The sequence below is a fragment of the Neodiprion virginianus genome, chromosome 1, assembly GCF_021901495.1.
Source record: "Neodiprion virginianus isolate iyNeoVirg1 chromosome 1, iyNeoVirg1.1, whole genome shotgun sequence".
In the NCBI taxonomy this organism is placed as follows: Eukaryota; Metazoa; Arthropoda; class Insecta; order Hymenoptera; family Diprionidae; genus Neodiprion; species Neodiprion virginianus.
Window position 1 is genome coordinate 29,447,732 of NC_060877.1, and position 15,479 is coordinate 29,463,210.

The 15,479-nt window shown below is 39.6% G+C and overlaps 3 protein-coding genes across 8 annotated transcripts in view; 2 read left to right on the forward strand and 1 right to left on the reverse strand.

Moving 5' to 3' along the window:
- Positions 1-542: 542 nt before the first annotated feature.
- On the reverse strand, positions 543-3,761 carry LOC124302077 (uncharacterized). Its single transcript, XM_046757861.1, has 8 exons — positions 3,749-3,761; positions 3,511-3,608; positions 2,656-2,824; positions 2,349-2,463; positions 2,009-2,073; positions 1,433-1,697; positions 1,155-1,346; positions 543-1,084 (listed from the first exon to the last, which is right to left on the reverse strand). The coding sequence occupies exons 3-8, from the start codon at positions 2,747-2,749 to the stop codon at positions 883-885; spliced, it is 933 nt and encodes a 310-aa protein (XP_046613817.1). The 5' UTR covers positions 2,750-2,824; positions 3,511-3,608; positions 3,749-3,761; the 3' UTR covers positions 543-882.
- A 1,464-nt stretch (positions 3,762-5,225) lies between these two features.
- LOC124302094 (pleckstrin homology domain-containing family J member 1-like) lies at positions 5,226-8,553 on the forward strand. Its single transcript, XM_046757885.1, has 2 exons — positions 5,226-6,110; positions 7,110-8,553. Exons 1-2 carry the CDS (start codon positions 5,897-5,899, stop codon positions 7,589-7,591), a joined length of 696 nt encoding a protein of 231 aa, XP_046613841.1. The 5' UTR covers positions 5,226-5,896; the 3' UTR covers positions 7,592-8,553.
- Positions 8,554-11,342: 2,789 nt separating this feature from the next.
- Positions 11,343-15,479, forward strand: part of LOC124301939 (low-density lipoprotein receptor-like) — a 29,825-nt gene continuing 25,688 nt past the window's right edge. For 2 of the 6 annotated variants that reach the window (XM_046757616.1, XM_046757624.1), the window contains exons 1-2: positions 11,346-11,905; positions 14,806-14,931. In XM_046757616.1, coding sequence (XP_046613572.1) covers positions 11,800-11,905; positions 14,806-14,931 — 232 coding nt within the window. In that variant the 5' untranslated portion in view covers positions 11,346-11,799. Of the gene's footprint in view, positions 11,906-14,805; positions 14,932-15,479 lie in introns of all 6 variants that reach the window. The other 4 variants (XM_046757606.1, XM_046757632.1, XM_046757597.1 and 1 more) reach the window with 3 other exon arrangements.

Here is a 15,479-nt window from a genome sequence, read left to right on the forward strand (position 1 = left end):
TACGTTGAACTTCCTCTAGGGTTTTTTTTTTTTACGGACCTTATTTCCCGAATTTTCCCGTCGAAATAAGATGATACATTATGTGAATAAATGTGGGGTACTAAACGCAAATCGTTCGATAAGACGAACCGCGTTCTGATTAATGACCACTCGTTTTTCACGGTGGATCGCTCCTGAGGTGATTCTTCGGCTTGTAAGTTGCGCTCCGCAGATGATCCTTGATCCTCGTCTCTACTTATACTCGTGTAACTACCCGCGGGTATTAAAGGCGGATATAACAGCGGCTTAACGAAATGAATACCCAGCAAAAACGTGCCGATCGGCACGATTGCGTAAAGTTGTAATATCACCCGGTGAATTCCAATGCTCTTTGTAATTTGTTATTAAACGACGATGTAACTAATACCAATGGATTCGGCAAGAACTCGGAGCTCGCAACTTAAGCGTTTGCTGATCAGAAACCAGTTTTTTCGCCGTTTTTTCTACTTCCGTACGAAAGAGCTCCGAAAAATATGCCAGGTTATGAGTAAGTACAGTCGAAATATTGGTAATAAAATTATGACAGACTGGCTAAACTACAATCCAAAAATACATATCTTGCACGCGTTCAGAAAACAACGCCACGAATCCATTTGCTTCCTGCAATCAAACTCGAGTCTATTTTGTTACTCGAAATAGTTTGTCATACTAATAGCGACTGATGATGGTTCGACGTATTCATTGCCATTATCCGAGTCTTACTGTCGTGAAGGTGTCGACCACTCCGGAGACTCACGAAATTTCTTATTGGTATTTAGTATCGAACGATGCGGTATCGTCATTGCGAAGATCATCGCTTCTACGAGCCTTGTTCAATTCGTCTGAACCACGCCTGGTCAAAGACTATAACGGCTTGTTCGCCGCATACTCTCTCATCTCTTCTTCAAGCCTCGGCAATAAAGTTCGCCTGATCACCTGGTTGATGTAGCTGGGTGAATTCGTAGACTCTTGTTGAAGCTTTTTATACTGCTCAGGATCATTCAATAGTGCTGTATATTTCTTTATCAATTTCTCGTTCCGAATCTCTTCCCTTTCTATCCTTTCCCTGAAAATGCAAATTGAATTTATAACCTTCGAGACGGGATCATCATCATGGCCTGTTAAGGTGATCCCACCTGTTCGCTTCGTCTTTGATTCTATCACTAAAAAGACTTCCAATAGATTCAATTACACCACCGTCAAAGATCGGTTCCCAGTAAAACCGTCTGGCATTAGATTCGTCTGTTGCGGAATCAAGATTATTGCTACGATCTTTGCCGGCGACCTCCAGATCAAAATTCGGCCTCTTAGCGTTCGATTTCCAGTTCCTGAAGCAAGAAATATATTAGAATTCAGGTCGCATAGCATTTCTGTGACTGATATTTCTTTTCTTTTTTTTTTCTATCTGTTTTACCGAGTAGACTGCCTGGCTCCATCGTTATCGAATAAACGGTTGGTTGGCACGGTGCGAACTCGTTCAGAAACTTGCCTCTTGTTGCTCTTACATCGAGTAGACCTCGCAAACTTTTTTTCGGACCGGTTCAAAACCCGTAGATCCCTCATCGAATTGCTGGGACCGTAATTGAATATCGTGTAGCGCGCATCTGGTAATTCTAGTTCCAGATGAACATCATGATAGATTGCGTATGATTTTCTCACGGTCATGTGTTTCAAAATGACCATAACGTTTTTCAAACGTTGGAATTTAACAGTGCGTGCCGTAAAATATACGGGATTACGAAACATAGGTGGGAAAAAAAGAAATCGAATAATCAGGTGAAGGAATTATTTACGTTCAATCGACTAATGCAGACGGGTCAAGGAAAGTGAGTTATCAAATCCCAAAAATCTCCAGGTAAATGCAAAACACGATAGTGAGTAGCAATAAATGGTAGCAATTCACCCGTAATAGCGTTACTCATTAGCAGTACCATATATTACATATAGGCAAGACAAAAATAAAAAACTTGTATAAGTTATGAACTCTTACCGGAATTTTTGGACGTTTGTCTGCGTTTATAAAAGCTGTTCGCCATATTTTGACGGTCATCAAACCTATAAAATAAAATTAATGATTCAGCTTGTTTTTTAAATTTTTTATTCATTCTATTTTATCGTACCGAGTGACTATTTTCCTACGTACAGGCGTAAGTGTTTAATTCACTAATTTCGTATAATTGAATCAACGCCCAGGATTACCGTAAAAATGCTGAACTTGTGTAACGCTCAACATCAAGAACCATGTTGCGAGTAGGTACACAAAATATTAAACCCTTTTAAATGGAATCTCAATTTCACGCCAAGCAAACTTGTAATTTTGTAATGTTTACCGTTTGGCTCTCGATGCAGGCTCAAGATAACTGAGAGTATCACGTTCTAGCTGAACGTCTGGCGACGTGGATTCATCCAAGGAAATCGGCAAATTATTTCGCCAAAAAGATTGACCTGGGTAAATAAATGATTGAAGTGATTTAGAAAAGTTGAAAATGTAACTATTATTTTGATATTCTAAAAAGTGGTTTCAAATTCGCCATGGAAATACGATGAAAATTTAAACGATGAATTTTTGTATGATACAATAAACCGAAATGTATTATAGTAAATGTTATAATGTGCAAAGTGATCAATTGCTAATACTTGGATAACTTGATGACGAAAGTTGCTTGGTCTCACCGAACGTGTCACACATTCCTATCACCATGAACGTTAATAGAAAAAACCGATAGCTCATATCTACATTGAAAATTCGCAACGTTGATTGGAACCCTTTTATTTCAGTTGTCAGTTTTCGCAATTTTTGCTTCTTCTGAAAAACAAATCCGTTCAAGGTATTAAAAATATGTAAGTAACTAAAACCCACCGCTTTTCGTAAATAGAAAAAGAAAGTATCACACCGATCACAAAAATTGTTAATATTCAAACTCTTCGCCTAGCCTTGACAAAAGGTCAAAGGATTACTGGTACCTGTTTTCGCAGTTTTATTCGTACAGGTCAGATTGGAGCTGCATCTGTATGAGAAAGGCAACTACGCTATAGCAACGAAACACATGGCAGTGCAAAAAACAGTATACCAACGAGCAGTAAAAATAATCGATTACGATACGAACGATGAAGGCACAGAATCAATTTTCGGCGAACTTGCTGAATTAGCATAGCATGTCACATAAGTCGTAATAATCTACACATGATCCATACTCGATACGAAATCGTTTTCGCCATATTTACGAAAAGTGACAAATCTGCGGTATTACTTTCACCGGGCAAGTAATAACGAGGCAATTACACGGTCTGAGTTTCATCACAAAATAGTGGGGATTACCCCATAAAAGTCAATGTAGTTTCGGCCTGCAAATAATAAGTACAAAGTATAATATCTCCGCAAAAAATTTCGCGATATATCTTCGAGTCAACTGGCAAAGTCTCGGTGCTATTCTTCATTGCGTAAGTTTATACCCTTTTGAAATTTGTAAAGTCGTAGCCCAACAAGCTTACCTCAATTTTCCAAGATCCACTTGCGCAATATTTATATTTCGATATGAGTTTCGAAAAATTCTTCACTGGCACCTGTTTCAAGCCATTCTGCAATCCACCTAAGATGAAAAAATTATTTAGCATACCTGTCTGGTAGCTATTTGATTAAATTATTTTCTGTGTTTTAATTTGCAAAAGTCCAACCTCTCACACATGTTGCCCATGCATTTAAGGAACAAAGATGTATGTGTGATAATACTACTCGCTATGGAATTGGCGGCACGATTCGGCATATTTCGTTGATCAGCAAAAATTAAAATGAAATTGTGGCGATGCTTTCCTTTCCCATTATTGTCATATATTTCCTGTGACGGATTAAGCTACTATTCATTTTACGACCACGGTATAGAAAGTAAAGAAAGTAAACTACAAAATTCATAAACTTCGTATACAATGGTCATCTCCCCAATAACAATTATATTCTTGAGGCATTATACAGAGGGTAATAATTAGATACATTTATGGCTTGTTCGTTGTGGGAAGCCGAAAATTGCGTGCTATAAGGATTTACATGTAATAGCCATCGACGCGTAGATCGTTTGATAGTCACCTTCTGAATCAATTTTATTCTTCTTTTCCATGTCTGCTTTATGGGAAAATGATTATTTAAATTTGTTCTTACTTTTGCATACAATTTTATAGGCTTAATACAAGGAGGAAGTATTTTTATTATTCACCACGGTAAATTTTTACTCATACCTACCAATTAATCGCCGTGCCCATCTCGTACAGCTCAAGACGTTAACTGCAGCTATCTATACGCACATCGTGTACGTATTAATTGCAAATGACATTAAAATTATTGAAGTTATTATTCTCTCACCGATCATGAGAAAAAATATTTACACTTTCGTGGAAATTCAGAGGAAGATTTGAGTCGAATCACCGTCGAAATTAATTACATTTGCTTCATGTAGCTTGCTCATTCGTGTCGACGATAAATATGTACGTAGATTATACGTTTTGTAGATGATTAAAATAACCATGTGCAATGACAACGTTGGTTGCTTGCCCATGAATTTATCTAATCAAGGACTTACATCTCTTTCTACGAATGATCGGTCTAGACCTTGACTTTCACTGATTCTCGCTTCGATTTCTATATTAATCTATACAGCTACAGATTAACTTAAAAAGCTTCTTCCTGCGAAAGACTGCTTTTATCGTCATTATACAGAATTTCCATTCCTGAATTCACAAGAATTTTAGAATATAAACAAACATGAATAAGTACGGATGAATTAGCCGTGCTATTTAAATCGTTATAAACATACCCGTATGAGTATAATTTTTACAGCCAGTATAATCCATCAACGATTTAATTACTGTAACACGAATAGTCCGATCAGGAAGCAATCACGTTAGTTATCGTGGTCCCTTGTTTACGATGGACTGGGCACCGATTAATTGCACACTACGGGGTTACGATATTGAAAGTGTACCAGCGCAATGGCGCCTTCAGCAATCACTCACAAACCTCCGTAATCGCAAACTTCGCTTACAACAAATCGGTACAGTACACCTCAGGAAAAGATCTAACTGTTTGAAACATTCTAGTTAAAATAACCCGTTCCATTTTACGTGCGCTAGCGAACGAGCCGTGACCATTTGTGCTTCTGTGACAGGAAAATATACAATAGTACCTATACGATATGACGGTAATAATAATTTGACGAGGTGCGGACACTGGGTCACTTACTTTGACCATCATCAAAGTCTACGCATCACTAATGTGAAAATGTTGGAATAGCGTAATTTTAAACGCTATACCGAATACAAGTACCTAAAAATACGCAACAGTAGTGCCAAGAAATGTATTCTTGTCATTGAATCACTATTTAGTGCAGGAATAGATTTCCGCTCGTTATATTCGCATGCAACCAAAAAGTTTTTGAACAGATTTGTTCGGTTACGGCATTCTTTTATCAATGCTGCGAAGGTTTCGATAATGGTGAAAATATGTCACAGTTTAGTCAGTAAATACTAAGTATAGCAAATTGTAAAGATTTTAATACTTGGTCAACGTACTTGCGACTCAGAGGAGATTGGATAGAAATTTGTATGAAAATAAATTGGCTATTTTAAAGAAGCTACTGGTAGGTAAAAAAATTTGAACAAAATTGAAACTGGTGAGGGTTAAAGTTGACCATCTTCGTGGTACATCACGTCCGTAATAATAGCGACGAGTCTACGTGAAACCAGTTTTCAAAACGTTTGTTCGACACCGCGGTACAAAATGTGCGCGAAACAAATTGCGCGACGGTACGGAATTTGAACGACTAGCGTCACCTAGGAATAATCCGAGGAAGCTGAGCAATAATAACTGGCTCATCTGTCAGATGAGTCGATGTTTGAAAAAGGTTATGTTGCGTTGTGGTTGATAAGAAGCGCAGAAGCACCGATTGGTAGCATCTTATATCCATGGCTGCGTAATGACAGTCGTATTGTGAAGGTTAATCATTTTCAAAAAATGAAATTCAATGAAAAGGAACTCGCTGAAGCCAGCAACGGACCCGCCGACCTCGAGGGTCGACTAAATCACAAGAGAGCACACAAGTCGGGTTAGTACGTAAAAAGTTGACAATAATCCGGCCTATCCCGAATTTGTAGCTCTAATTTGCTTAACCAGCTCACATACACTCCCTGACACTGAGAACGTGATGTCAGCAATCACCGCGTCACAATTACTATCGACGCTATCTCATTTACATAACCTCAAAGACGTGCTAATCTTCAACGTTGGATTCACCTTCGGGCAAAAAATATCCGTTGAATTATTATGATTATATTAGTGTTTTGACGCTCTTCGCGCGTCTCGTTCTTGCTACGAAGTCTCGTTGATCCAAGAAGCGTTTAAATATACTAAATCTCATCTTTTTGCAACGTAATTTGCAACACAAGCATTGAGCGATTTGTTTAAAAGAGTACAATATCTCGAAGGAAAAATTATTAAATATATAATGATAAATAAGCAGTCAACTGTATTTAGTGCAATTATTCAATTAAATTTATTCTAGTTTAGATTTAGAAATATAGATCAAACAAACGTAATTTGCATTTGTTGCGATATTGTTGATCTGCACGAAAATTGCATCAATTTAGAGTATTGTTGACAAATTTTACACACCGTTTTATGTGGAACACAGTCTGCACTATCTTGCAGTAATTACTTTTACTTTGACTGCATCCGACCGTGACGGACGAATTTGTACAGACTGTGAACTTTTTCGATCTCACCGCAAATTATCTAACAGTTCAGTAAACAGGAAAACATCGCTAGATATTTTACAAACCAATATCGAAGAAATAGAAAGTAAGAGAGTATCCAGCAGTGTTTTTTTTTCCCGAGAAATGCAATTAAATATTTGGTAACTGCTTTGGACTTCAAAACAAAAGCAAATCAAGAGAACAAAACATTCTGCAAAAAACTGTTTTTCAATTCACAAACCAATGCTTGCATCACTTTATTTGATAAGACTAGAAAAGTACTGCAGTAATAAAACTACATTGTTAAGAAACTCATGTCGAACATAAGCATATAATTTGTATTTGTTTTTCAGGTTTTAAAGAAAAATGGTTCAAGCTACGATGGAACCTGCTCTTTTACTTCAACATCAACGACCTTGGTCAAATCGACAAGAGGCAGCCCTCGGGTGTAATGGTTTTGGAAAACTGCAGTATTAATTTGGATACAACGACTGAGGGTGCATTTGCATTTAGTATATCGTTTAGGGATGAGCATGATAAGCGTCATGTCTTTAGCGCTCAATCGGAATCAAAAGTCGAGCAGTGGGTAATGATACTAAAACAGTCAAGTTACGAATATTGGCGATCTAGGCTGATTACGTTACAAGAAAGGCTGTGTAAGAAAACTGGTAAAGACCCCTTGCTGATGTACCCAAGAAATCAAGGGGTGGTTAGAGATCAAGCTTGGGAGAACATGCCCAGCTTCAAATCTCACGTTCGAAATCTTAAATCTACCGTCATCACATCCTCTGGAATTAACACTTTAACCAGAGAAGTTAATCTTATTGAATTTTGACAATGAAAAGTAACGTGAATGGCTTAGGCGCCGGTCATTCTTCAGACTGTTAAAGAACAAAATTAAAGTAAATAAACTCGAATAATTTAGACTTAAGCTGTTATGAATCCACAAACTATCACAGAACAGATATTAGATTGGTGTATATGTGTATGATAGTAAAGATGCCGGGAAAATTTTTAGCTAATCATATATGTATGTACTGCTTAATTCGTGTGTTGACAATACGAATATTTTTACTATAAAGATTAATGGAATAGAATCTTTGCTATCGCTCAACTGATGTACACCAGTGTTACAATATTTTTAAGGTATTTAAAGTATAACTAAAAATAATAACCTCTTAACGAGTTATACTCTCAAACACTATTATTATATATAAAAAAAAAAAAACTGTTTTACCTGAATTAGGCAATAGCATTATATACACACACAATTAAGTATTAAACGTTAGATTGTATTCATCAGAAAGAAAATCCTGTTGACACTTTGGCTAGTTATTAGTTTTAGCCCCTAATAATCCCGATACCAAATACTCATCGATTTATTTATTGTATTAATATTTGTATGTATCTATGCATCACGAATACTGTTATACTCAATACAAGCCTGTGTAATTTAAGAAAAATTGAATGTATTTTTATATTAGATTTCGATAGTTTTTTGAAACAGTTGTATAAAAGTCTGCTATACCAGTCGTTTCGTTGCCTATACGAACATGTATAAATCTACCACAGATTTCTGTTACCGTACAAAAAATGTTGCCGCGATTACGACAAAATAACGGTTCTATAGATGTACTAGTAAAGAATATTTTCATCATTAGTCACGGAACACTTTTTAATTAATAAAACCATGTACGTAGTTAACTACACTGAGCCTTCCACGATGGAATCGATTTAAACGTAGACTGCAGTTATCCTGACATTTTTCTGCAAGAAAATAAATCACATTTACTCGTCGCACGTGATGCGTCAGCTTTTATTGTACGTAGTACGATGCCCGAACCTGCTTCTATTGTGGTTTATTTTACAAATATGTAACGCATGCGAATTTAGTGTTCCGAGGATTGTGATAAAATCTTACCAACAAGGAAAAAAAGAGGCGAACGTGATAACAGAAAATACGCTTACGTCTATAACGTGGAAGCTATGTCATACATGTGTTTGGTGTGGTGATATTTGTTATTATTCGTTATCTACCATATGTTTCAATTCAAGCCAACTCGCAACACAAAAAGTATTATGATACGAATAATACGGTGGAATGCATATTATTGGATATGTTTGGGGTCGTCGGTAATATCAATAAACAATTATACTGCTGATAACTGAAAGCGAGAACGAAACCTAGCCGATATTCAAGCCGTGAAGCGAAGGCTGTTCGAGATAAAAACACTATAAAAGCCCGGTACTTTGGTTCGAATTATTTTCTTGTACTTGTTTGTATCTAGGTATGACGTACAGTGGCTGCGAAATGCATATTAATTCAGGATATATTGAACTTGACAAATTCCAACAACGTTTTATCGCGCGTTCACTTCATTAATGTAATTTAAATATTATATTACCGAATATAATGCGTCGTAGTAAATTTTCAACTATACAAATATACATACAAATGTTAACCCAGACGGTACAAAACTTGAAGTCGTCAGAAAATGTCGCGTAAGACGTCCTTTAGACATCTTTTCGTTGACGTCAAGTTTTGTGCTGTCTGGGAGCGGAAGATTGTCACTCGCAAAAAGTATCTCTGGTGCAAAAACCTTGCGCCAAGTACATTGAAGTGGAAGCTGCCAAGAAAAATTTACTTTCAAACTCGGAAACCGCCAAAATGACAATGTATGTTTAAATAAGTACGAGAAGGAATACCCTTGCCTAGAAAAAAACATTGAAATTAAAATCCTTCGCAAAAATAAGCATCAACACGAAATCGTTCTCTGTGCCGTAACTAACAAACACTTATGCTGAGGAAAAAGTTGAAAATGATCATAAATATAGTTTCTACATCACACGAATATGAAATTTTCTGCCATTTCGCAGAATACGGTAGTAAAATTATTATTTGAATATTTTCATTTAGCACCACTAATTACCATGCAACACGAGAACTTGACCGCACAATTACACGCAGTGCACGAAGCATACATACCGCAGCACCAAGCGTTTACCGCATACGCCGTCAAACAATAAGCGTATTATACAGATTATAAACCATTTGAAATGATTTAAATTAATCGTCAATTAATTTTGACAATTATCCTGGGAATGAGTGGATAGTAGATGCCTTCAAAGGGAACGAAATGTACTACGCCTATGAGGTGAGCCCGAATAGGGTTTTCCAAGCTGTGCGGATATCTATTTTTAATTACAACGAGTAGCAAATAAAAGACGCCGCGCTCTAAAAACTTTCGCGAACTTGTGGGACTCGAGATATTTTAAACATCCGCCACGCTGGTCAATCCTCACGTGCAGAAACGAATAAGTTTTGAAAACACGAAACTGTAACTAGGAAATGCAAAGTCTAAGTTATAACTTCTGCGCATAACATAATGCTAATGCTTTTCTACATATTCTACGTTTTCACACCGTTACACGTAGCGGCGATCCTCTTCAATTTTAAGGAGGTGCCCTGGTCGATTTCGACGTTGACGTGTATATCTCCAAATATCAAAGTCTACGTATCTGGAACACGAAAAAGCGCTCAACAGCCCTATTCTATACACAATTTTGAACAAAAACACTTCCAAGCATTTTTATCTGACGCAGAAGCAAAGCAATAACATTAATTCTACGAATTTACTATTGCGATTTCGTAGAATCCATGCCATTTTTTTATTTCTTTGTCAGATGAAAACGCATTGGAGTGTTTTTGTTCAATATTGCGTATAGAATGGGACTGTTAGGCCCTTTTACGTGTTTGAGATATGCGGAGAACTAAGTAGTGAGACACGTACTGCTTTGCCTCTATACTCGGAACAAAAAAAGAAACAGAGTCGTAGTCAAACTAGTCACCAATTTTTAATCGACCGGAATAAACCTGCGGAATGAAACGGTAAACAAGAGTCGAGCCCACGAGTCATGTCTCGCCGCTCTCCTAGCTTGTAGCTACACAAATACACACACATGTGCTTGATACGTCACGGAACAGGCGATCGTTCCAATGACGTCACCGTTCGGATTTGCCGACTGTGTTTTTCCACGTGGGATCCAATCACGCTGTTACGTCGCCTACCGATCTTATACGCTGCGTACGAGGTGCGCAGATTAGGAATAATCAGAATCGTGATTTGCCTTGGTTTCACCGCGAAAACCAGCAACCGCAAACTTTGTTTTTCCGTACTTCCGATCCTACAATTGCATAGAAGAATTTTGAATTCATAATCAACAACGAAGTGTACAAGGTGTTTCGGTACGCAGAACCTAAAACGAAAGAAGGAGGATTCTGCAGTATCGGTAGTGACACCATGAGACACGTTGATAAAACGTATCCAAGTCAAGACCCTCCCAGGAACTTGAGAATCGCCCGACTGTCCCCGGTTGGTAACCACCCTCAGGACTGTCCACGAATGCGCGAATCCTAAAGTCCCGAATTTCGCGTAAGATTGGATCGAGGGGTTTTCCGTAAGCGCTGCGGGTACGCGTAGGGCAGGAGGAGGGGGGGGGGGGGTGCGAATTGTTAAATGCCAACTTTTCGGCATGGTGGGTAGGAGGCAAAACCGGAGAGTAAAAATCGGATGTTGCGAGAGCGGCGACGTTCGACGGACCCGGCGAAGGGAGAAAAGTGCCTGGCGAGGCTCGTCATCGGCCTCCATACAACGGTGCGCGCGCCGGTGGCGCGATTCGGTGCATCACACCAGTTCCTCCCGTGTCGCCCGGGCGAGTGAGACGTGTAGAATCGTGCGGAGCGGGTGTACACGCGAGTTGAGTTACGAGACTTATCGCTATTTTCTAGCAAAACGCTAGACTTAGGAATCCGGCGGTCTCACATCGACGTCGGCGACACCTTTAAACCGAGCGACATTCGCTCGAAAGTCGGATGCCTCGCGCACTCTGATTGCAAGACGTTTCCGACTCTCGCCGCGTCGTCCGCTAGTGTTTACCAAATCGGTGCTGGTGGTGGTGTGGTGGTGCTGGCGGCGGTGGAGGAAGCTGGGAGGGTGAATCCGACGGAAGAGGAGTGCGTCGTGTTTCATCGAAAGGGGCGACATGGGGTGGAGCTATATTCGCAGGCTCACGGCAGCCGCCTCGTCCCTGCTCTTCGTCCTGGCTATAACAGCCTCGGTCAACCTCGTCCACGGGTTTTCCACCGAAAGTAAGTCCGAGTTACCTGCTTGACTATAACCGTTTCACTTCTCGTCCAACGGTTGTTGTCTTGTGGAAACGCCGCGAAGATCTTGACGCGACGATAACTGGCTCACGCGTGTCGCGTCGGGCCGACCGGCTCGCTTAATAATCGTGCCTGTGTTTGTGTCTAGTTTCAAATACGCGCGCGTGTCTCGGCACGATGATAGAAATGTCAGAGAGGGATAAACGACAGTCGTCTCTCTAATCGCCGGAGCATTCCTCCTTTTTTCTATCCGACCCTCGGATCCGTCGCTGCGCCTCCTTGTAAATGATATACACAGGCGTAAACTTGACAAATAGAGAGCTAAGTGGGCCAGTGTCAAGATAGTTGTATCAAACATAAATGCGTCCACCTAATTGTAGAATCGGTTTGTCGGATCCGTGGGTTTAACTTTCGACTTTCGTCCAACGCATTCGCACCAGGGTATGGTCAGTTATACACCAGCGAGTTACCGTTTTGGCTCGCGATCAACGACGGCTAGAATTTCCTTTTGGCCTGTTTCGTTACACGTTCCAACCTTTTTCATTACACCTTAGGTTCAATCCGTTAATGTTTCTCCTCGACGCACGCGTCTCTGTTGTTTGTGTGTGAACATCAGGCGCACGTCGTCCGGTCCTTCTGTCCATGCATGTATGTAGGGATACGTGAATGTATATGTACATACCTATTCTTTATTGACGCGTCATCGTCGTTGCGTGAATCTGTTTTCGAAAGTAGCCACGGCACGCATAATCCCGTGTGCCAACATTTCCACGCGTGCCCGATCACAATCACTCTTCTTTCCTCACTTCCGTTGATCTGTAGAACATACACGGATAACGTCTCGCAGGAATTTTGCAATTCGGTGATTGTATTCGTACGATCCCACCGCGCGAAAGAAAAAGCCAAACATTGATACGTCACTCATTCATTAACTTCGTTATCGGGTTGTCGCACCTTCGACGTAGGTCAAACATGTTGTACATGATTAATAACATAATTCTGACTCATATTCTTCCCAGAAATATTTATGATGCGTGTCAAATTATACTTCAGTTGTAATATGCCATTTCGAATGTCCATAAACATTACGTCATTCGGATACTGAGCATTTTTCGCACTCTGTGATACTTAATTTATGTTTGGTGTAACCGGAGCTTTTTCAGTGGCGTGATACTTCCTGCGGAAACAAATTTACCGCATACCCTCGACTCGACGTTTAGTTACTATTAGGATAAAAATTTTTAAAAGTACATTAGAATTTTATCACTTTTGTAAACGCAATGCGGCATACATCCTTCTAAGGCCTATCCTGTAGATATTGTGTGAACGACGATTGATCGTTTACTGAAGAAATTCCATAACGCTGTGAAAGGAATGAATCGCGAGTATAAGATGGATGAATTTTGTTTTTATCACTACTTCATTTTCTATAGAACAAATTTAACGCGTGAATGAAGGAATACACGTGAAGCTGATCGATTCACGTGTCGTAACAAAGTCACGTGTGGGTATAATAATATAGTATAACACTCGCGTAAACATTTCGAATCGCCAAGAAAATAAAAACTAAAAGAAAGATACAAGCATGTAAAAAACTGGCAGAACCATCGTCTCCGAAAATAAGCATGAAAATGCTAAAAATAAGTCTGTGAAATTTTCACATAGCAAACAATAATCGTGTTGTGGGAAAAGAAAAAGATTGTTCGCATCATCGGGTAAACGTATACGCATCTTTGCTTACAATTAGTTAGGCAGAGATAATTCTATTTTTTATATAATTTTGTTTTATTGTTATTGCTGCAGCGCAGTTCTATTCACCTCGGTATAGAAATTTTTTTTTATCCATCCAAATAACAATATTCATCAAACTCCCAGTGTGTAATCAAGGTGATGTAAATACGACGTCAGCGTGTTTAAAACCTTGAACGATGACTTTCGGCGGATAAACAAACTCTGCGCGTTTGGCACACGTGTCCGTGGATCGAAATTATTATTTCGTTTTGACTAAATTGGATATAGCCAGATTCTATGTAGGTTTGTAGTGGCTATGTACAATGACAACGTAATGCTCTCCATAAGTCACGAGTCCGTGGAATCCGATCATCTTCAAATATCCATAAATTATTGTATACTGTTCGGTTAATTTCTCGATTTACGAGTCGTTGATAACTGATTGTACATAATTTCCTTAATCTCAATTATACCCAGGCTAATCGGATCCGTCGAGACTTTATCTAAATTTACGTGTTATATATGGTAAGTGTACCAGTTATTGACACGTTTAGATCCAATTACCGACCCTTTTATTTTCCAAGATTATAAATTGACAGCACAAATTGTGAGTTTCTCGATGAATAAAACCAATCGCCGGAGGGTTAGACACTACAAATTAATTTTTTGGTAATTTTAGAACTAAGGATCAAACAGATATAACCAATAAAGATCGGTAATTAGGACATGGTCAATAACTGGTACACTTACCTTACGGTCGGGCAGTTCACGGGTAACTGTTTGTGGAGTATAATCTATGTGATCTCCAGGCACGTTTAAATTCAGACAAGCCTCTCCACCATTGTCCTTACATATTGAAGACAATAGGCGCGCCCAAAGCCCGTGCAAGTTCCGAAGCTTTCGGCACACACCGCGAGCTAAGATTAGATAATCAAAAGTCGGGTCTTCGCACGGCGGCAGCCCCGATTGTCGAGAAGAAAGTCGCGCAGATCATCTGCGGTTGGCAACTATTTACACCTGCATGTAACCAGAGACACGATTACCAAAGCGGAAACACGCCGAGTCTCTGAAACATATTGCTTGTCAGGATGAGATAGGTGTAATTATCTCTCCCTAAAATGAGTCTCCACTGATACGATTAATTTGAATTTCAGGTGCGGGCGCATGTCCGCTGCGACAATACCGCTGCGACAACGCGAAATGCATACCAGTTACGTGGGTCTGCGATGGAGATAACGATTGCGAGGACAATTCCGACGAACGTACGGAGGAATGCAAATGTGAGTAGACGCACTCACGGTCGCCCTCTATTCCTGTGTCCACGTAATACCTGAGCAATTACCGCACCATGATGCATGTATAACAACGCACACGCCGCACAATGCATTATGTATGTGCGAGGATATAATAGAGAAAGGGGCTGCTGATGCACATGGCGCCGGTCCCGAGTTTACACACTCTCTCTTTCTCTCTCTCTTTCTCTCTCTCTCTCTCTCTCTCTCTCTCTCTCTCTCTCTCTCTCTCTCTCTCTCTCTCTCTCCCTACTTTGAAATAAATGCTTCGACCACTTTATGCCGGTTCACCCTGTCCTCCTCCTTCATACCGTACGTACTCTACAGAATTAATCACCAGGCAAAACAAGGATACGTGTTTTGCGAGGAGGGTGGTCTTTTCGTGCAGGCACTCTATCGCACTTAAACCCTGCATGTATAAATCATACTACTGTTGTGCATATGTACGGTGCAATGTGTGCCATTTTAATAAAGAAGCCAATTCATCACCCTCGCAGTGTAGTGTTTTAAGAAGAATCGGATGACGGATTGTGAGA

Excerpts from the sequence above, each read along its gene's own strand:
- LOC124302077 (XM_046757861.1), bottom strand. The coding sequence starts at position 2,749 with ATGAGCTATCGGTTTTTTCTATTAACGTTCATGGTGATAGGAATGTGT. Across the intron at positions 2,464-2,655 it reads TTCGTCATCAAGTTATCCAA|GTCAATCTTTTTGGCGAAAT; the intron begins GTATTAGCAATT and ends TTATTTACCCAG. Across the intron at positions 1,698-2,008 it reads ACAAACGTCCAAAAATTCCG|TCATTTTGAAACACATGACC; the intron begins GTAAGAGTTCAT and ends AAAACGTTATGG.
- LOC124302094 (XM_046757885.1), top strand. The coding sequence starts at position 5,897 with ATGTTTGAAAAAGGTTATGTTGCGTTGTGGTTGATAAGAAGCGCAGAA. Across the intron at positions 6,111-7,109 it reads CAAGAGAGCACACAAGTCGG|GTTTTAAAGAAAAATGGTTC; the intron begins GTTAGTACGTAA and ends TTTGTTTTTCAG.